Source organism: Clavelina lepadiformis, chromosome 2, assembly GCF_947623445.1.
Source record: "Clavelina lepadiformis chromosome 2, kaClaLepa1.1, whole genome shotgun sequence".
Classification (NCBI taxonomy): Eukaryota; Metazoa; Chordata; class Ascidiacea; order Aplousobranchia; family Clavelinidae; genus Clavelina; species Clavelina lepadiformis.
The window spans coordinates 14,600,850-14,622,990 of NC_135241.1; the positions used below are offsets into that span (position 1 = coordinate 14,600,850).

General features: G+C 36.1%; 2 protein-coding genes across 4 annotated transcripts; both read right to left on the reverse strand.

The window, feature by feature from the left end:
- Nucleotides 1-1,907: 1,907 nt before the first annotated feature.
- On the reverse strand, nt 1,908-17,280 carry LOC143445339 (nonsense-mediated mRNA decay factor SMG5-like). Of its 3 annotated transcripts, none has more exons than XM_076944373.1 (29): nt 17,120-17,280; nt 16,843-16,979; nt 16,623-16,715; nt 16,373-16,502; nt 15,923-16,150; nt 15,738-15,813; nt 15,446-15,611; nt 14,378-14,506; nt 14,194-14,285; nt 12,044-12,130; nt 11,721-11,784; nt 11,460-11,592; nt 10,861-10,972; nt 10,725-10,769; nt 10,453-10,593; nt 10,043-10,290; nt 9,633-9,750; nt 9,440-9,541; nt 8,993-9,205; nt 8,773-8,895; nt 8,615-8,674; nt 8,329-8,483; nt 7,996-8,157; nt 4,776-4,998; nt 4,431-4,521; nt 2,921-3,007; nt 2,677-2,762; nt 2,497-2,585; nt 1,908-2,371 (listed from the first exon to the last, which is right to left on the reverse strand). In XM_076944373.1, exons 2-29 carry the CDS (start codon nt 16,971-16,973, stop codon nt 2,321-2,323), a joined length of 3,435 nt encoding a protein of 1,144 aa, XP_076800488.1. In that variant the 5' UTR covers nt 16,974-16,979; nt 17,120-17,280; the 3' UTR covers nt 1,908-2,320. The 3 variants fall into 3 exon arrangements, with proteins under 3 accessions (XP_076800488.1, XP_076800487.1, XP_076800489.1); XM_076944372.1 differs by having other exon boundaries at nt 10,043-10,296; nt 17,120-17,279; XM_076944374.1 differs by lacking the exon at nt 8,615-8,674 and having other exon boundaries at nt 10,043-10,296.
- Nucleotides 17,274-20,143, reverse strand: LOC143445340 (carbohydrate sulfotransferase 14-like). Its single transcript, XM_076944375.1, has 5 exons — nt 19,362-20,143; nt 19,049-19,210; nt 18,612-18,893; nt 18,244-18,423; nt 17,274-18,146 (listed from the first exon to the last, which is right to left on the reverse strand). Exons 1-5 carry the CDS (start codon nt 19,584-19,586, stop codon nt 17,913-17,915), a joined length of 1,083 nt encoding a protein of 360 aa, XP_076800490.1. The 5' UTR covers nt 19,587-20,143; the 3' UTR covers nt 17,274-17,912.
- Nucleotides 20,144-22,141: the final 1,998 nt, after the last annotated feature.

A 22,141-nucleotide genomic window follows, 5' to 3' on the forward strand; every position in this document is an offset into this window, starting at 1 on the left:
GGATTTATATTCGCAATCAACCGTTACACTGTGCGTTGTATACTGGCCAGTCAACAATGCACAGATGTCTTTTAAGTGAATGTATATTGTAAAATAAAATTTTAAAATCTGTCTACTACCATATATCACATAGCGTACAAATGACGTAACCAGACATGATACCACCATGGTCACTTTTCTGTAGCTAAGAGTCTTACTTATCTGCTAGGCTAGCTGCTGAAATTGTTAATCTTTAGCCTTCAATTTAATAAACAACTTTCGATTAAAGTCATAGAGGAAGAACCATGGTGTTGAAAAGCTTCAAAGTAGGCCTATTTACTGGCTGCCTCCGGATTCAGTTAGAATGAAAAGTATAATAGACCTACATCTAACACAGTATGAACTAAAGCAAGCAGATATTTACGTGGTCTATCTCCAGACGATCACAAACCAACTAAAAGTCGAAGCAAACCAACCATACAGGGCGTCTCGCAGATCAGCGCAACCACAAACCGCACAGGAGGCGTGCTATTACAACACAAAGCGCGCTCAGCTCCCTTCTCTTTTTTTCTCTTTTCTTTTAAAGTGCTTTTACCACGTGGAGTCTATCACAGCACTACTCACAAGCTAATACGTTGACATCAAACCAAATGTCAATCATTCCCACGTGGAGACCAAATTGAGTGTGATGAATTGGAGTCGTTTCCCTGAAGTATACGTAACTGTTACTAAAACATATGTTATTTAGATGCCATCAGGGTAATCACAAGAAGGACAATTTTTCATTCTGTGGTTATTAATGGTTGTTTGGATTTTACCAAAAAAATAAACGTGCAAATTACTCATTATAAGAATACTCTAAAAAATACATGTCAAAGCGAGTTATTCCAATTTTACATATCCATATATCAGTAGTTTATTAAAACTCGAAAACCACTTTTTTATTTTGTTCTTTACTTTGCAGTGTTTTATACTTCGGCTGTTGATTTACCCCGCGTATTCTTAAACTAGTATTTTTACAACAGCTTGCCTTTTCAACGGTCACGACCACTCGCACTTAAAACGAAGCTCACAACAAGAACCTGGTTCTTGATAATTATTAACATTCCGAGAAGGCAAATTTACTGTATTGCCTGTTGTTTCTGCTCTAGTTGGTTGGAAGGCCGATTAAGCTATGGAAACAATAGAAGTGCAGGATGCCAGCTCGCTCGATTTAATTGTTAAAAGCAGTTCTGTCGTAAACAGCTGTTTACGGATCTTTGCTTTTGTGTTAAGACAATCGCGGTCGTCAATTATCGAATTTAATACGTCAGCCTCATTTGGCTTCGCAGCCCAAAGCTGTTTGTAATCTGAAACGAACGACAACGACCCCTTTAAGAAGGAATCAATCATCGTCGCGTTTCAAACGCGTCTATCGGAATTCACAAAAGTAAGAGAGTTTTCTCGGAGATTTAGTGTTTACACCCCGACGCATTTTCCGTTGAAGCTCGACACGAAAACTGTCTTCGTGATCGGCCACGAAATTGGAATTGAGCCATCCAATTTACCTTTGCGTGTTTACGCTTTAAACCTCATTTGTATCATATCAACATACTGTAATGGTTCATTTAGTTTCTTCAAGGTTTACTAAATTCGGTATCAAATACCGATTACAAAGCATATTGTTTCCTGAAGGATACCGTGTCTCGTCATCATTCCCTTGTTTACGCCATTTGCTATCTTAACAAGCACCATATTGGTAGCAATAAGGGCCAAAGAATAGGAAAATTGTCGGCAAACTTTCATTCCGTGCTATCGGACGCACACGCTGTTATAGAAACCGAATATATTGAAAGTAAAATTCTTTGCAATATGAGTGAATAAGCAAAGCTATTAGTGCGTATGAACATTCTTTATATAAGTCCTTTCCAAACATTTGTATAGAAAACTTCTATTAACTCAATGTTTATTTGACGAATATAAGGGCGCCTTTCGCAATGAAGTGGAGAGCGAGCAGTTGTTTCATAACAAATTCAATGATCAAATAAAACACAAAGCCGTTTCATATTCAAGCGGAAATAAAGTTGGTTTAAAAAGCGAAACAATTCATCGCTCAGAACGATATCAGTATATTATATCAACAAAGTGTCCCTAAACGGTAAACATTTTGATCAAGTTGGCAGATGACAAGGTACACATAAATACCGCACAATTACGACAAAAATGGTAAACAATTTTGACACGTGATGCCATTCACTGCCAAGGCAATTAAAAATTTCGCCAATTGTTGCAAAGCGCAAAAATCTGCAGATATCCCTCAAAACGCACAAACTTCTGAATGTGGATCACCAAAGATTGTCTCTCACGATTTGTGCTTCAAAAATACATTCATGAACGCAGCGGCACTTTCCACCTATGACACAAAAGTGTTGACAACTAACAGTGTTGTGTTAAGAACTTCTTACTACCTGTATTATGTAACTGAGTAAATGTGAGAAACTGGGATTAACAACGCAGTACGAGTATACCACAGCTTACTTGAATTCCATAAGATTTCGCAGCATCATAAGCAGCAGAAATATTTTGATTACTTGTATCCCTGGATGGTGTTAGAAGCGTGATCAGGCCTGCAGAAGAGATTAGGTTATTGCATTGCCAGCTAGTGAGCATATGAGCTTATAGCCAAATGAAATGATATAAAACTTCATCTAGTCCTACCACTGTGTTCTTTTTCATCGCTGTTTGTTTTTTCTGCCTCTTGTTGGAGCAAATTGCGACAACATTCGATAATCCGGTAAAACCTCCTGTACAGAATAATAAACTTTGTCAAAAGCTGTCAAAACATGAGACAAACACGATTTGCCGATTTTGGGTTTATTACTATCTGCTCTGACAGTTGTTATTACACCTTTGTGCCTAAATACACAGGAAGCTTTTCTCATAAATATTCATTTCTGCTCACCAAGTCTCAATATCATCGCGCCGAAGTTTGGGTTTTTCACCTTCAACCTTTCTGACAGTTTCTTCATCGCTTTGTGCTCGAATAAATCTGAAATTATCACATAAATTGGATTATACATAAAATTTTTGGTAATTTGTTAAAGATAATTGTTATGTTATACGGCTTATATTGGTGAGTTGCGTTACAACTCACAACAAAGGTTAATTCAATGGGCAAAAGACCAAGTGCTTTTTATTAAAAGCAACTCATTTTCAGACAAGGTCTCCTGCGCAAGGCGGTATAGGATGGATGAGGTGCAGGTTGAAGAGCAAAAATTTCATTTATTTATACACGGCGAAGTAATCGGACTTGTAGGCTTAACGTAAAAACAGATTGCGGGATACTAAACAAGAGATTACAATCATAAAGCGAATTATTGGTTAAGCGATTTGGGATAGGTGCGCCGAACGAGTGGTGAAGCATATTCCAATGAAGAGATTACCGTAATTTCATAATAATTGGCGTATAAGTATGTGGTGGAAGCTAACACGACAATGGCATGTGCTCCTGGTTAAAGCACCCACAAGGTCGTGGTATAAAAACAGGATTCTTATAGCGAATCATATCAGACAACGGATTCTGTTAATGCTTTGTTGTCCAAATAATCAAAGATAAGTTAATGCATCTTGTAATATAAGAGTAGCTCGATAATATTTACATAATTAAGGTGTTATTTTAGGTGCCATCAATGTTGCTGCCCACAACTTTATTGGAAATCATTTCAGGTGTTCAATTCCTTATAAATTTTGAGCGTTAGCAATGAATAATTTGTTTAATAACGATAGGCATTCAAAACTAAAAGCGGTTTAATAAGGATGTTTCTGGGCGCTGAAAACGCAACTGTGCAAGCATACCAAACCGCTTTCTATGGTAATAATGATCGTAGGTTGAAAGCTACCACCAACAACTCTTAAAAATATAAATTGCCTATACTTCAAAACTATGGCTTTGTGGAAAGTGAACGTTTACGCTGGCGTCTGACGTTTTGCAAATGAAGAAATGCAATAGCTTTTAGGCTGGTAATACTAACCACGTTGGGTGGAGAGCGCAAGAAAGCCGTATCGATCGTTTATGCTTTAAAACAATGAGCGTGGCATTGTTTTAAGGAGGTTTACTCTAGACTCTAGACTAAAGCCTCACAAAATAATGTGATTATCGGGTTAGATTTGGCCTTATGGCGACACTTGTTTCAATAAATGAGAATTCATTACACAGAAAAGGCGACGTACTTTACTACTAAAGCACGCTTTACTGGCAGATGTAAAATTGAAACGACATACAAAAAAAATCTATTAAATGTCGTGATATCTTTATAAGTGTCACTTTCCAATGCACCGTCTAATCGCAGTTAACTAAGTCCACAAGCGACTGTGAACATAAATAAGCTAGTAATAGCCAGGGCGACATGATATTGAAGTCTCTTGGCATAAACAAGGACTTTAGAATTGAGAAATATTCATCATCACGCTACCGATGTCCTTTTTTAAACTCGTTTTCAAGATAGCGAATTGCATCGCGAGCTCCTTGCAAGTCCCTTTTCAACGCATCCAACCCGTCGATGACTGCAAAATAAACAAACATATTCAGCTATATCTGAATATATATATAGTGAAGGTCAAATCCTGGAGATATAATTACATGTTATTTTGTATTACACAGTTATTTTATGTTACGGAAAGGTCACAACTATAGGTTACAAACTTTTTGTTGTAGCCCCTGCCAAGCAAGAATACTTGGCAGTGTAATTTGTTGATGCAGAGGCTGTCAGTGGTGCTTAAAACACAACTGTAAATAATGAGATGCAAGTAAAACTCGCCTGTTTTCGGTATGACGACAAAAAATCGTTCACTGGCTACCAAACGACGCACATAGGTCAATTCACGGCACAGGCAATTTGTGTCAGGCACTAGGTAAAGGCAACGAGCACTGTCGCGTGACTTGGGTGTGCCCAAGGATGTTTCCAGGGCTTGGACTTCATTTCTCAAGCGAGATGCTGCCATATCTTTCATCAAACGGGCCTTTCTCATTGCTTCGACCGCCTGACAACATACAGAGAAAAGTGATGTAACATTTACTATCATGAATTTTATTTCACCAGTTTTATGCATTCAATCTATCTACAAATCCACGCCAAATCAATAATTTCTTGAAACAGATTGGGATGTCTGGCAGTCAAAGATGAAAAAAAATAAAACGAGGTTATGAAATATTGCTGCTGTGATGCGTTATAACCGTTTATGCATTTGGACCTGCAGTTTTCTTATTTATGCTTCTATCCTGTATGTTATCAAGAAACCGTGAACTGAAATTGTTCTTTTCATTGTAATTGATAGTATACGACATACGTTGTGGCATTTGGTGCTAAGCCCTGCTCTAGGCCTAGACCACTAACAACACTGCATGCTTAGCCATTAAAATTACTAATGCTCTCTGCAAAGAAATAATGATAATAGCAGGGTTGGATTAGAAAAACACTTACATGTGAAATTCTTGGTTAGATTCATCCTCTGGTAAAAGTTAAAAACAGATTTTTTTTATGACAGTAGCCTAAGCCATGAACTAAAGGAATTCTTATTTTTGTCTTGCTTTAGTCAAAAGTTTAAATAAATTGAACTACTGTATCAATAAACATGACCTTAAAACTGACAGTAATGCAATATACTGAATAGAGTACTAAGATGTAGTCAAAAAGGAAAAATTATGTTAGGAAAGAATGTTAAGGAAAAACTGTGGGATGCAATACTTTACAATAACGTTTATAATAAAAATATTATTGATTATCGATGATGCAAGAACAAACAAGCGATACAGATCACAGGGTAAGACACTTCCATAAAAATATGGCAAAATAAATTTTATTGCAAACATGCTTTTCAGCGTGGTCCCAACGTAACCTAAGCAGATATTGTTCCCTGTACGTAACTGCAATATCCAGGTTATTCAATAAAACTTCAAAATCCACAACAAGCAGCCCTTAACGCCTTGTTGCGGCCACAAAGAATAAGCACAAGTAGTCCAACCAGCCAGTCAACAATACGCGATTACTGACAATGTAAGAAATTTCGTTCGCGATATTTTAGCTAGAAAAATCTAATCGTGCTTATCAACGATGCAGCACAAAAGTTACTATAAAAGGCAAGACCAAAAACGGTAAACTACAGACTAGGGTGCGATTTTTTGTAACGTTTTGTATCTGTAAGATGTGAGTTTGATGTGTTACTACACAATGCTCATCGTTCAAACCTGTTGGCAGAACGAACTGACGAGCAATCAGCTTGTTTGCTTTATCGGAATCTGTTATGTGTGTTCGTGCACTTCTTTTCGTAAATATTTGATTAAGGAAATGGCGCGCTCTTAAAGTAAAACTGCATCGTTCGCATAAACATGACGAAAAACATAAATTCATGCCACGTCAAAATGTAAACACACAAGTAGCAATATTGGAGGTAGTTTACACATTTCGTCCGATGTTTGACGACAACCGTTCGATGGTTAAAACAACATGCCTAGTGTTAGATGGACTTTTAAAAGAGTGAAAGACGACCTTTGATAACATACTTTATAATTTGTACGTTTAACCTGCCCAGAATAAACTTAACGCTTTTCACAAGACTTCACTGGTTATGGGAAACGAAGTTAACAAACTGACAGAAATTTGTCATTGATGTGAATTTAAAGCTTCTATAGACAAAACACAAACTATCCTTGGCTAATAACGAAATTTATCTGGCTTTGACCATAAACGTATATCAGAAAGGTTGAGTTAATGGCATACAATGTTTAATTTCCAAAGTGTTGTTGTTAGCGAAAAGTGTTAACAAACAAGTACAAAGCGTGATCGCTCTCCAAAACTTGCATGTGTCCTCGACCATGTATGAACGAAATTATGTAACGTGCTTTTACCATAAAGGTTTCATACATAAGCCGGTAACACACAGAAACTTGCTTCTCGCTCTAGTGAATAGTTTGAACTCCCTGAGGACTATGAAAAAACAAAATATGTGTAGTGGTAGCCAATCATCAGTTTGGTATGACCATAATTGGAAAACAGTCCAGGTCTATAACCTACCAAGCAAATATTTCTATTTCGTACCAATCCTGGCTGGTTAGACGGTAGTTAAATACATGTCGATGGGGACGATGTGTTTGTACATCGATTGGTGCTATGTTTCTATGACAATATTGACCGATGCATTGTGCAATCTTTTATCGCCATTAACCTATTTACCACAGGCGGTAACACAACATCACAAGTAAATATTGAAGAGAGATGACCTGATACTCGTCGAAAGATTGCACGTCCCTCTAAGCCCTTGTAACCCATAGTCAATATAGTTTCAGGCGAGGCTGCGACGACAGGCTCGGTAAATTTACACAGCTAATATTACGACGGGTCATGTTTGCCATGAAGGTGTACCTACGTTTACCAAATTGCCAAGCAGCGTTTGTACGGGAATTTCGCTCTACAAAGCATCTTTATTAAATTGTATTTGCCAGGGTTATTCAGTCAATATTTTACCGATATCCTAAACTCTAAAACACCGCCTCTATCTGGTTGTCCGTATAATTTTTCGAAGGTAGCCATGACGTTATTCACTTACATTAACTTTTAGGCAAACAAACAAAATGATATAAATTAAAGGAATGGTTAATCTAGGCAGAAAGGTTTTCGGGCCTACTTTAAAGGGGCGGTGGGCGGCGTTCTTCAAAAAAACGTTAAAAATATATTTTCTCACAAAAATTAGTTAGGCAACCCAAATTACTTAGTAAACTAAAAGATAGTTCTGTTTAGCCTCATTCATATTAATGGGGAAAATGAATAAACGCTGCAGTGATGTTTGCATCACTAGGAACATAACATGATAGGAATATTTCAGAATACAATCCTTGTGGGGACCTTGGATGGGCTGGCCGGCGCCGGATGAAAAAGACAAATTTCAAGAAAAGAACTCCAAGAAAAAATCCGGATCCGGTCAAATAGCGCTTTTGCGTAGCCTGGTCCACCCTTAATTCTGTAGATCAAGTTGTAAACAAACCTCCAGTTCCATCTGGGGGTCAACCTGTTCCTCGTCAGGGGCTGTAAATTTTTCATTCCCCACAGCTGCAGCAACTTTGACATTTTCGATATCAATTTCCACCCCTTCGGTGGCCGACAAAAAGCGGCAGAGGTGGCGAAGGCGACACACGCGAACTACACCCTAAAGGAACATTTTACGTTATTATTATCACAATAACGAAATGATAAAAATATATGATTTATTCTGTTGAAAACCAGTCAAACTGAAAAATGTTTAAAAAACAATTATGTCAAAATTATTCGTAAATAAGTAGACCTTTTTCTGGCAACACCTTTATGCAACCATCATTACCTGCTGCATGTCACTCAATCCCTGGTAAGGCGTTGATAAATCGAGACCAGTATTGGCAGCAGCGTCCTTAACAGCCTTCATCAAATAAACTGTGTAATCTTCTGGCAAAGCAGTAATGACCTTCCAAGGGGGTGGTTTCTTCGCCTGGTTCTCTTCTTCATATAGAATAGTTACTTTACTATGCGTTTCACTGGTCTAGTTGGTTTAATCCACACGTGTTGTACGCGTAATTGTGTACATACTGCACATGCGTTCTGCGTAGCAGTTGAAAATAAACGTAACAAACCTGTGGTTTTTCGCTTTTCTATTTTAATCTTTCTCTCATTAGATGCTTCTTCTTTCAAACCTAACAATGCGATTATGTTGGGAAGACAGATTACTCTATCATAAATGAGCAAGATATATTTAGTTTATGCCAGCCAGGTGAAATTCTTTCCAACTAACTTGCTTCCTCCTTCGCCTTTTCTGCGGCTTCTTTTTTGGCCTTTCTTTCAGTTTCACTTTTTTCTAAGGCCTCAATAACGGCTTGAACTTGTTTTACCGAAATCTTGTCACTTCGAATATCGTCTGAAAGCAAAACGATTTCAACGAGGTAATAAATCTATCTCTTTCTAACCGCCCGTCAACGAATATAATCACGACTAATTTCGTTTTCACAACATACCCCGTTCAATCATTTCTTTTTCGGTCGGAAGAAGATTAATGAGACACACCAACCGGCTCCAGAGCGCCCTCGAATTTTTTGCACACGCCGCTGCCACACGTTCATTTGTTGCCAACCAATCACATAGGAGCTTGACAGCAGCTGTGATATGGTTATATCGACAAAAGGCGGAAAGTCGAATGAAGTTTCCGTCGTATGGCTCATGATCGTAATCTGCCACAAAAAGTATTAAATTGGTCTTCTACGACAATTCCTTGGCCAGCAACATATGAACACTGAATAGATTACTCATTTAGTAAGTAGTTAAACGGCACCGCAATTATTTATTACATTCGAATGCAAGAACTGGCAAAACTTCGTCAAGATTTTATATTGTTACATCTCTAAATGCATAGTCTAAAGGAAATCCTTGTTGAAAGAGTACCAAATACAAACTTGACTTATTACCAGCTATACAAGACTTCAAGGGTCCAAGGGAACCACCATCATTGGATGGGTCACCACCAGTCTTCTTAATAATCTGTGGCTCACTGTTGTGGTCTCCTGTTCCTGTTTACAAACAATCGGTTCTTCAAAAAACATGAGAAAGTAAATAATTGCAGGCAAGACATAATGTATATAATATCTTCCTAGCATTCACCATTCAGCTGTGTGTCTTTTATGTCCGTAGCATCACTTATAACAATCGATTTATCCTTTGGGAGAGTGAGGTTTTGGAGAAAAGAGGGGGCTAAGGTAATCTTACGTCTTTGTAAAGGCTAAAACATAACAACATATAAAAGTTTGTCAGAATACAATGATTTTTTTTCAAAATCACAAAAACACATATAATACAAACAGCATGCTATGACCAAACTGATTCAGCAAATATTCTGAAGCAACCACTTTGAACTTCAACCCTTTATTACAGAAATATTGATATCTTAGTCCTCCATAGGTATTTGCTACAATATCAAAATAAAGCTAGTACTACTCAGCATTCAGACAAGTTAATTTGAAAAGGAAAAAAATGACGTTACACCAAACAGCAAATAATAAAAATCATCATACCTGAAACATTTTATTAGAAAGATCCTGCAAACTGGCAACAGCAAGATTGGGAGGTGGATTTTCAGGTAATTTTGTGCTTCCAGATTCCGCAGGAGATGGATTTTTGGGAGATGCAAAGTCTCCATCATTTAAGTCAACGTCTTCTTCCTGAGATGAAAGATCTTCTTGACTAAGCCGATTTCCAGATCCACTGGAGTCGCTCAAGCATCCCAAATCCGTCTCAGAATCCGTTTCCGACAAATCTGAATCTGTTGCTACAAGAAACAAATTAACCTTTTTGCAGAAAGACATGACAGCGGCCGATGAACAAAAATACCGATTGATTTGTTACAGTTCATGAAACATCAGTTTTAGGCTTCAAATCCTGTTCCTTGCATTTGCACCACTACTATTAATTAACACATAATCACCAGCATCTCCACCACCCTGGATATCCTCTTCTCCTTCACTTAAATCAGCTTCATGTGATCCTCCTACTCTTCTCCTCCTCCGAAGATGAGTTTTGCTTTTCTTTGAGCGATTTTGAGCACTGCTCTCAAAATGGTTATCACCTGTTGAGCACAAAGGCTTCGGCTTTTGTAAATCATATAACATTAACTACGTTCAACAACAATTCGCAGTAGCAAGCAAAATGCAGGACATTAACAAATTACATGAGAGATATATTCACAATACCACATACCGTTTGCCTTCACATCACTGCAGTCCCCGTTAGTGGAATCTAACACTGAAAATATACGAAAAATTAGAGATATGCAAGATTACTGCGACAAAAAATGTAGCTGTTAGTACAAAATATACAAACCTATGACACTTACCATTTTGTAATTGATTCATTTTGTTGAGTTGATGAATAAGATATCCAAGCAAATGTGAAAAGAAAGCTAGTGTGAAAGCAATTGCTGCTGATGAACGATTTGACCTACAGGTCTAAAGATATAATCAATCTAATATTACTTGGAAGTCAAATGTCATTTACACACCATTTGCTTTCCCCTATTGCAGGGTTTCTCAATCGGGGCCCAATGGACCGCCTGGGGGGCCATGCCATTCAACGGGGGCCACGAGCAGATGCCTCACTAGTGAGCTATAGTGCATTAGTAGGAAAAGACGAGGCAAAGCGGGACACAAGTTTCTCATGTTTTTGTGCTTGCTGTGCAAAATTAGCGACATGAAGGCTAACGCACATGTTGTAGTGGAGTGAAAAGTGTTCTTGTAATCAACAATGTACATTTTTTGATCAGGGGGCCATGGATTTTGAGGGTCACTGTATGGGGGCCACGGACCAAGAAAGGTTGAGAACCACTGCCTTATTGTTTCTTCCTCTGATGTGTAATTTCTATACTGGTTACAGCCTTTTTTACTTTCACACTAATTTAAAACGGATGCTTTACAAAACAAAATATCTTGGTTTAACCTGAAGATCATGCACATTCACTAGACACATGACACAAATTTTAAAAACCACTTCTCCATTTAAATGATTTTGTTGTGGATGGTGGTATTTTACGGATTTGACTGATCCTGTGCTTGATCTGCCACCTCCATACCTTCAATGAAACCAAAATAGAATACCAATTATGCATGAAAACACAAAATATTACAACTACTGACTTTTGCAAGCTGAGCTCATATAAACTGAAAAAAATTAGTAGAAAGACAATTTTATGCAACAAACCTCTTGCTTTCCGTTTTACGGTGAGTTTTGCTGTGTGAAGAATCCAAGAAGTCCAGTGATTGATCTACAAACAACTTTTAATATTTCAGGGCAAAATACCTTATGGTGAACGAAATATATTGGTCAACATCATTTTCATAATAACACTGTAGAAGTAAAATTTAGTCTAGAAATAAAATTACCATTTTAATATAAATTCATTCACAAAATCACATATAATCATACTCATAAAACTTTTTTATAAATTTTCATGGTATAAAATTTACGAAAAACCAAACTGCCAATTGTAAGTAATTGAATCTGTGACCTGCTTTCAACCTTACCGTCAGCTAGGCAGCTGTCATCTGTAGTTTGAGTGTTCATGTGGAGCAGGCATACATGAAGAGCATCAATCAATCGTTTGCACAAACCTAAACAGAAAAATATTATCAGATAATTGGGTGACAGCAAAAGAAAAAACAATAGCACAATAGAGTAAAAATATGGCCCATGCCTAAAGTGTGGGGTAATTCCAAAATAGGTTGGCCTTAAATCAAACAGTGGTTGCCAGTAAACATACTAGTAAAAGGATTTTGAATAATATGTAGTGATTAAGCAGTTATTGCCAAAATTGTATGGCAGATTATGATGAAGAGTGTGGCCACTAGAGGTCACAATGTAAAAACAACATGCTTGAAGTCTGGGGTATGTATTAGATATGGTAGTAGCGGTAGGCGAGCTAAAACGTTTTTGATGAAATACATATATATAGGTAGGTGATGGGAGTAATAGGTAATGTTTGTTTCCAGCATAGGAATGCCACAAACGACAGCACATGAACTAGTAAAACATTCTTATACATTAACGAGTATAAATATCCCAACGATAAACTGGTTTAGGCTGATTTAACACAAAATGTTCTTGTTACACACTTAAGTACGCTTTTATTATATCTATTACAGTACTATTTACTTGTTGGCCACACAAAACATTCTATTCATACTTGATCCAAATATCTGGGTCATCGTTATTGTTTCTGTTATTGTGACATAATAAGTACCGATGTCTTCATCATAATTAAGGGATGAATTTGTGTTTCTTGCCACTTATTCTTGGCAATAACTGCTTAACCACTATATATGAGTACAAATCCTTTCTCCAGTACATTTATTGAAAACTACTCTATCATTTAAGGCCAAGGTATTTTTGGACTTGCCCTCACTTCAATGCACTTTGCTTTGTATGAGCATTGGGCACATAATACTGTAGCAACAATCAAGTGGCACTGTGGCACCAATATTGAGCATTCTCTACAAATGGTAATGGCTTATTGGGCAATAATGGGCACGATATTACCCCAACTGCAACACATGTCATACTACTAAAGCAAAGAAAAAATATGAGTTAAAAACAGTATCTATCTTTTTATAGAAAATGTTTAGAACCTTAGATAAGAAAGTAAATTTCTTCATAAAGTAAATATAGTTGATGATTACTAGTAAAGGCGTTATGGTATCAACAACTACCTTAAATGGACAAGTAACAATAATTGCAATGCCAATAAACATCACAAAAACCTTTTCCTTATGAGCCATTGCTAAAACAGGATTTGACTGTGCTGTAATATGGATTTGACAAAATATTTCTACATTTATCTTTAACACAAAAGTCTTAGCAATATGTAAGTTGAAACCTTTTGTAATTTAATGACATATCCTAGTAAGATTCAAGCCAAAATAATATAATATGCAACAAATATTTCTATACTTTTATGAGAGCCAACTTTTAAAATACGTATAACAAAAGCTGTTATAAAACACATGTTGCAGGCTATAGTTAAATTTTTTTTACAAAGATAGCAACTTCTGGCAGCTATAAAGCCAAGGTTAGAGATAAAAAGTTGTTTGAATGCTCTATTCCCAATATGATTCAAAAGTATGTATGGATTCATATCTATGCAAGTTTCTGTGTTGATATAAAAGTTTATATTAAAGAAACTAATGCAATCTATTTACAAATTTAACACAGGCTTGATGCATGCCGGTATTCATACAATATAATACTTACAGGCAAACATGTTAGAGCTAGATATCTGCTACTGTTAAGCATTATATACCAAAGGAAAACACCTGCCAATAGCCAGCTAATGTCAGAATATATGCCAGGAAGTAATTATTTTATTGTTTGCAGAGAATTAAAATTTAACTAATAGTAATCTATGAATAGCATTTGTATGCATATAACACAACATAGTGCGCTGGTAGATGGAACGCAGCAGTATATCATGTGAACAACATGCTATAGCACTTATGCAACTATCTAGAAATTGTTTATGCTAATGCCATTTTACATTTGAGGCAACTGCCAAATATTGACATGTTGTCACAGCAATAGTTCTGCTTAAACAAGGAACTAACACCGACATTGAAAACATTTTTAAAAAATGGAAAAATAAACTCTTAAGATTAGCTGTTTCTGAAACTATTGAGCTTACCAGTCGTTTCAACATCCGTTGCATAAGTTTTAGGTCTCAATAAATCACACAAATACAAAAAAGATATAACGAAAACCCGTGTATGCTCCTTCCTGAAAAAAGAAACATACATCCAGCAAAAATTTGACAATGTAATGTGGTAACAAATTTGTGTGTTGTGGAATGTACACAAGTAGTCAATTACTTATATTCATCGGCAGAAACCACACCATCCAAGGCATCTGTAGGCAACTGATAAAATAATTTCTTGTTTCTATCCAGAAGCTTTTGCAAATTTCCTTCAGCACCCTCAAAGCTCATTTCAGCATGCAGTCTGAAACGAAAGATTCATAAGTTGTAGGATAAAGATTAAAATAACAATACATTTTTTCCAGTTTGTTTTACAAGTTGAAGACAAAGCCCAAAATAATGGAAATAATAAAGTTTTCATACGTAAATATATACAATACTCTATATCAGGGGTGGCCAGACTTGCTTCATGCTCGAGCCGCATATAACAAATTCAAAAGAAAGAAAGATTCATAAGTTGTAGGATAAAGATTAAAATAACAATACATTTTTTCCAGTTTGTTTTACAAGTTGAAGACAAAGCCCAAAATAATGGAAATAATAAAGTTTTCATACGTAAATATATACAATACTCTATATCAGGGGTGGCCAGACTTGCTTCATGCTCGAGCCGCATATAACAAATTCCAGTTTTTAAAGAGCCACAACACAAAACAATAAAAAACACGAATTTATTCACTTACAACTAAGTGTAGCTATTGATAAACATTAGTGCTGCGTGGTGATACTATGAGTCTCCACCTGGGCTTCACCAACTCTTTTTGCAATTTACAATTATTAGTATAACCATAACCAAGACTTAAAACTAGGTCAGCCCTGACGTACAGCTTCAATCTGACAGTTTACTTAACTACAGTGTACAAGTTAGCACACTTTTGTACAATAATGTACTTTTTGGAGTGTAATCTGATTATTACTAACCATGAGTCCATTGTTACTACGTGTGATAGAACGCATTGTTTCATAATCTGATCAAACAACTCGTCTAGACCGGGAAAATGCATGTCTAATTCAACAATGCTAATTCATTAAAGAGCCGCAATCAAAGGCTCAAAGAGCCGCAGTTTGGCCACCCCTGCTCTATATAGTCTAAAAAACGGGAAAACCATGTATATTGCTGTGATGGAATTTAGGGTTATGCGGTATCAATTAAAACTTAAACCTACAAAAATTAAATCCTTACGATCGGCAATAGTGATAAGCAGCGATTAGACCCCACCAACTATGATGTCCAGCTAATGTGGCCAGTTGGTTATGTGGCATTCCAGCATTTGGACGAGCAAGTAAGGCTAACTGATAATAACGAAATGGCCTAGCTCGTACCAGGCCAAATTCCATTTGATAGCGACCTGTTGCAACAAAATATATTGCAGATCCGAAATACCTTGAAAATCTCTGCCCCATAGATTAGGTAAGGTTACCATTTACCAGTAAAGACGGTAATAAAAATAGCATAAGATGCACTAATAACTTACTTAAATCTCCCAAACAAACCAGTATTCTGTAGCTTGTGGTTTTTATCCAATCTTCGATCTCACTTTCATCATCAACCTGACAACATTAACAAGGAATGGATGCACTTACTGCTTTATCAAATATCAAAGGTATATCAATTGCAAATGCACTAGTGTCAGTGCAACGCCAATAACATGATGTTTACCTGATTACTACCGCGTGAGTTAAATCCACTTCTCTGATTAATAAAACTTGAGTTTCGTTGCATAGACTGAGATGACAGTGGGAAATCAATGACAACAACCCCTGGTAAAACTTTTGATTGTAATCGCATCAGAAGGTAATGGTAGTAGCCAATTGCAGAATATAAGAACTGCCTATAATGAGGCTCAAGATGTCTCTGTTGAAGAGTTCCAGGAGCATTTGATTGAAACTAAAGAAATATTTTAAAACTAAATATTAAACACTGGCATCTGCAATAGATATCGTTTAATAACAATATTTAACCAGGAAACCAGCTGAACTATTACTGGTAGTTTACAGTATATATCATTACTACAGTACTACTGTTATTACTGTATATAATACAGTATAAGGACTCAATTTTTCAAATAGTGAGTTGTAAAAAAATTGTTAATTATAGGTAATATCAAACCTTTCGGCTCGATTTGACAGTGTGTATTACATCATAATACACTTTTCTCCATAAGAGTTCTTCTGCCTTCCTTCCGTAATCACTAGGATAAGTAAACATAAGCTTTTCACAAGCTTCCCGGAGCTTATGCCTGCATAAAAAAATTAAAACTAAATCTATAGATTATATACCAGTAAGCAACAAAAGCTTAACCATTGTTAATTTTATATTTATAAAGACATATAAATGGTTTCTGACCACTGTACCATACCGTAACTTTACTTGTTCTGGTTGAAATAAACTAATTAAATTTCTTCTGTGCTGATGCCCCGCATCCAGTTTTTTAGTACAGTCCAAAACCCCCCTGGACAAAGAGTCATGAAGTTTGAAATGAAATTAAATAAATTATGTTCAAAAAATGAAAAATATACCTTAGTCGGAAATAGGTATCATGTAACAATGTTTTATAATGTTTCCTTACACAAACCCACCGATAGAGCCGCTTTGCGGATATACTCTTTACATCAGAGGAAAACCCATGTTTGGCAGAATATGAATTCCCAGATCGTGGCATGTTGAAAATCACACTTAAGACATTGTCATCATTGCAGGAAATTTTCATTCACTTCTGCAAACGAATTAATAAATGTAACACCATTACAGTTACAGTGCAATAACATGACAGATTTGTGCAAAGACAACTCCTTTATCATGATCCATGTAAGTATAAAATTACATTAACTACAAAATATTACACTTCTGAAATACCTCATTGTTTAATGTTATGCTGACATACACAGTTGTGCCTCCAATCAGATTCTGATTCCGCTAGCACAACATACTTGCAGTATAATCCATTGCAAAATACAGTGGACGTTTTTACCAATAAGACTAAAAAAAGAGCAATGGGTAATGCAAAAACCTGGATATAAACATGCAGTTGATCAATGTTTTCATAGACAAAAGGCATTCAACACCAATTGCAATATGGTTTACTTAACAGGAACTATACAAATAAATAAACAGGCAAACTACAAAATGCATTCAAGTTACTTGATGATAAAACATTTTTCAGATATTCAATATGAATGACCTTGATAAATTGGACAAATTATTATTAAAACCGTATGTATATTCAGCCATATTAGTTGTCAGTTAGCGTAAATAAAAAAATTTAAAATAGGCAATTGAGAATTATTCATAAAAATCTAGAAAATCTAAATTTTAGAAGCAATTTTTGCATGAAAAAAGAAATGTATCAAGTAAAGTACAAAAAAAAGTTAGAAATAAACGCAATGTAAAAAAATATCAGCGCCAAATACAGTGAAGATATAAGACTTGATAAATTTAAAATATAGAAATATATAATAGGCAGCAAACCCAATGAAAATACAATATCTGGTTATATCTGCTAATTCACCATGTTTTCAAGTAAAACACCTAACTCCAGAAAGCTTCACATTTTAAAGTGGGATGACAGCTTCTAATCACAAACAAACTTCTGCATATAAACCATTAAAAATTGTATGGCAAAACAATAGCGGAGGCATAAATTTAAAACTCACAAAAGGTGAAACTCATGATTTTCATATGTAGAATTTGATTCCACAAAGTACGGTTGGGGAAAAGAAAACATTTCATAATCCAATATATATTTTTCAACAAAACTTTTTAACAAAGGTGTTGAAATGAGTGAAAAATAATACTGCATGTAACTGTTCGTTGTTGGCTTGTACCAGCCTTGGCGTTCTGGGAAATTTACGTCTTCTGGCGCCTTAATAGCTTCCAGAACAGCCTATAAAACAGAAAAAAATAATTGTGCAAATCCAAAAAAAATTAAAAGTTGTATTAGAAAGTTTTTAAATAGTGGTACACATATTCTAAACCACTACCTTTGAATCTTCATCAATATTTTCATATATGCCAATAAAACTATACTTGGTCACACATGGCTGGCAAAGCAAATTCATTGGCATATAATGTTCATTCATACTTTCAGCATTTACACCAGTGGCAATGTAACGCAAAAAATCAGCAAATGCTACGTCATCCCCAGGCACTTTTCCTTTGTACTGCAAAGCAATATAAATGGTATAAAAATGACCCCAATGATGCAATGTTAAACTAGCAATAGAAGCAATGTAATAACTAAAGTGACAGTTTAAAAATGTCTTTTGAAGTAAGTACATATATCGACATATGCAATGATCTCCAAAACAAACAATTAATCTTTTTAAAATGAACATTCTAATACACTTACAGTGGGTGATTCTTTGTGATAAAGCTGCATAATTTTGGCACCATAAACTTTGTAAAATGATTCAATTTCATTAAATTTGTTTCTATAAACAGAAAGTGCTCGTTCGGTGGGATTTCTCACGAACATAAATTTGTAATAAGTACGAAGCCTTTCTTCAATTTCTTTATCACTATAATCAGCAAGATATTTGAATCCATGCTTATGGTCCATGTTCTTTAAATCTTCGTCACGAAGTGTTCCATAAAGACGCTTCACTACTTTTTTCCAATTTGAGCATGCCACCTAGGGAAACAAAACAATGATGCTAATGACTTTAACTGTATTGGAGAGCTGGCAAAAAATTTTTCGTATTTGTTCATATATACCTAAAACATTTCATTTAATGTTCACCCTACTGTAATAACACCAGCATAAGTAATACCAGAATCTACACAAACCTTTGGTGTATAACAATATATAAACTTGTATTCATCGTTCACCATCAAATGGCTTAATAATATATATCTTTGTTTAGTTGATAATTGTTTCAATGAAGTTGGAAGTGATGGATTGTTTCTACATGTTTTTTCAACACTTGTTTCAGCTGCTTCATGTGTAAGCTATTATAGAAAAGGTAACAATATTGATTACTTGATAAGCATGTACCAAACTACTAAACAAAGTATATACAGTAGTACCATTGTTGACAAACTTGAAAAATAGAAATTAAGTTTATCTTTATTAACCTTCATTTATAGTACCGATATATACCTTTGGACCATTATTTTCTAATACTATTTGTTGTTCAATGCTATCAGTTTCTTCAGAATAAAATAGGTTTAAATCATTGTCATCATCATCCTGCACAGCCTTTGATGTGATAGCAGTGTTACTATTCTGGAACAGGCAACACTGGCTATTCCGCTTTGCCCAAAAAACAAACAAAGGCAATGGAACAATAAATAGGATTATAAAATATTTCTGGTAACGTCTCATTTTTGGATTATCAATAAGTAATGGCTGCAAAAACCGAATATAGTCACACTATACATTAAACAGTTACTTAATATAGGCCTAATGATGTTAAAATACTTCAAAACGTCACAGTAGCCTAGCTGTGAAAAAGGCACCCTACAAAATCTTCCAACAGCACATTGTGCTGTGCACAACGTGCATACTGCAGTACTGGATATAGACGGCAGTTCACTGCGTAAATTTGGTTGGAATGTGCACATTATGCACCACACCATATGCCATAGCTAACACTATCCAGCTAAGCGCAAATCATATCTGTTTCGAATATCACCAGGTTTTCAAAGGGTAGGACAACTTTGTTAACACTAAGCTCCCATCTTGCCTATAGAATGTCAAGCTTGGACACTTTCATTTACAGTAATGAAGCTACAAACAGTAAATGTCTAAAACCTTGTTAAAGATGTAGGCTACAAGTTACCGGTATTTTAGTTGGTTCATTTTATATATGGTAAGCATCAGACTACCGGTACTAACTTTGGAACACCTGGAATATATTACAAGGTTCTGTGGTGATTACACCCACCCAAGCATTTGCACCCACACTGGGATTGCACCTGTGGATTACACCGCCACCTGTCTGTTATTGAATTGTATATTTTAAGATGTTTATGTTGATGTTGTAGTTTTGACGTAATTGGAATGTGCCTTGGTTGTGTGCATCGCGCATTCACTATCTATACGTCGGACACATTACACTGCCTACACTCGTGGTAGTAGCATAGGCTACCTTTTGTGATTGAATCAATTTTAAGTCGCCTGAGCTGGGGTGGAAGCGCCCTTCTAAAGAGTCAGATAGAGTAAGTATCGGAGTTAAGCCACTTTCGTCTTACGGGTAATATACACGGTAGTCAGTTCGGTGACATACTATATGTATCAAACCTCTCCAATACGTTACGCACCCATAGGAGATTACACCAATTGCACTCATGCGGGATTGCACTCACACCCGATTTCAGTCACACGGGATTGCACCGACATGAAATTGTACCCACAAGAGATTGCATACGTTCGAGCTTTGCGACTGCAACAAACAAGTACTGTAATATAAGTAAGTACGTTACGTACGTACCATGGATAACAGTTAAATGATTTAGGAAAACATATTTTGCCTAACAGGTGGGTTACACGCATAGATATTGCATCAAGTTATCAACATTATATCGTTTATAAATTGTGTTTATACTATATCTATGATTACACGGCATCAAAACATGCATCAAAACTATGCATCAAAACTGTTCTATACGGCGTTCCAAAATTGTACACTCTAAATTTTCTCCCTAGGTTACTATTGTACGAATAAATGTTAGAATTCATTTCATAATTTGCGCTTTGCACTTTTTGGACGGGCGACGGGGTGGTCAAACGTGGAAATTAAGCAAATCCCATTATAGTTTCCTTATTCGGTGTTCGTTTTTATCATTTATTTTGACAAGTGGGGGAGCAAATATTGCCACTGTTTCCGGGCGCTGAAAACCCTAGGTACGCCTCTGATTCCATGTGGGTGTAATTTCGTATTGATTTAATCCCGTGTAGGTGCAATTACCTTGGGTGCAATCTCATGACGCCTCCAAATTATACAGGTTCGTTTGGACCGTTTAGATCGCTTGAACAGCTGGAATCGCTTAGATCGTTTTGACCGCTTGGGTCGCTTGTGAACGGTTTCAAACTGTAAAATTGAACTGAAAGTTTTTTGAAACCGTGCCATTTAATAAGGTGATTCCACAGCATTTTAAACACAGAGTTTTTAAAACTCGCTGCTTACACTTAATAGGCCTACGTGTTGTTCCATCTTGGTTTAGCATTGTTATCGAAGATGGCTTTTCGTAATCAGTCCCCAACCGCCGGCCCGCGGATCGGTATCAGTACGTGGACAGTTTGCTGCCTGGTTGCAAGGGTTTCACACATACCACGTCAAAGATTCAAAAACGATACTGTTACCGGATAAAAGAAACATAACGAGTACAAATTGCGTGTAACCGCTTATGACTTATATTCGTTTCGCGATTTAAAACGTGCAGGCAAAACAAGCATTTTATTTCTGTGATAGCTTGTTGATGTTTTCACTCTGAGTTAGGCTACTATACGACACGTTATGGTGAAAGCGCATTTATTACGGTAATATATTTTGGTAAAACGTTCAGCGTAGCTCAGCAAAGACACAATGAATAGGTATAGTTGATTTTTGAGAAAATATGAACCCCAGGCTCGTAGCCAAGGAGGTGATAGGCGTTAGATTTATTAATACTACTCCTAAGACCCATTGAAATTTCTGATAAAAATCTTTGAAAAACTTATTTTTTTATGATGTATGGATCAGAATAGGGCCAAAGATAATAGGAGACTCTTGAGTCTTTTTACGTAGCACACCGTGGTGTTTGATGGACGTTATGGTGACAAAGTATTTACCAACGCTGTAGGTTTTGTCGATTCCCAGGATAGAATAAATCTTGTCCACACAACAAACACCGCGCAAAATGTTCATCGTTTTGTCATTGAATAAAAATAAAATAACA

What these genes read in the sequence shown, in the direction of transcription:
- LOC143445339 (XM_076944372.1), bottom strand. Translation starts at nt 16,973, where the DNA reads ATGAAAATTTCCTGCAATGATGACAATGTCTTAAGTGTGATTTTCAAC. An exon ending in CCAGAACAAGTAAAGTTACG is followed by an intron (nt 16,503 to 16,622) that starts GTATGGTACAGT and finishes TTTTTTATGCAG; the next exon opens with GCATAAGCTCCGGGAAGCTT. An exon ending in CGCGATGATATTGAGACTTG is followed by an intron (nt 2,763 to 2,920) that starts GTGAGCAGAAAT and finishes TATTCTGTACAG; the next exon opens with GAGGTTTTACCGGATTATCG.
- LOC143445340 (XM_076944375.1), bottom strand. Translation starts at nt 19,586, where the DNA reads ATGAGACGTTACCAGAAATATTTTATAATCCTATTTATTGTTCCATTG. An exon ending in TAGAAAATAATGGTCCAAAG is followed by an intron (nt 19,211 to 19,361) that starts GTATATATCGGT and finishes TTTCTATAATAG; the next exon opens with CTTACACATGAAGCAGCTGA. An exon ending in ATCACAAAGAATCACCCACT is followed by an intron (nt 18,424 to 18,611) that starts GTAAGTGTATTA and finishes ATTGCTTTGCAG; the next exon opens with TACAAAGGAAAAGTGCCTGG.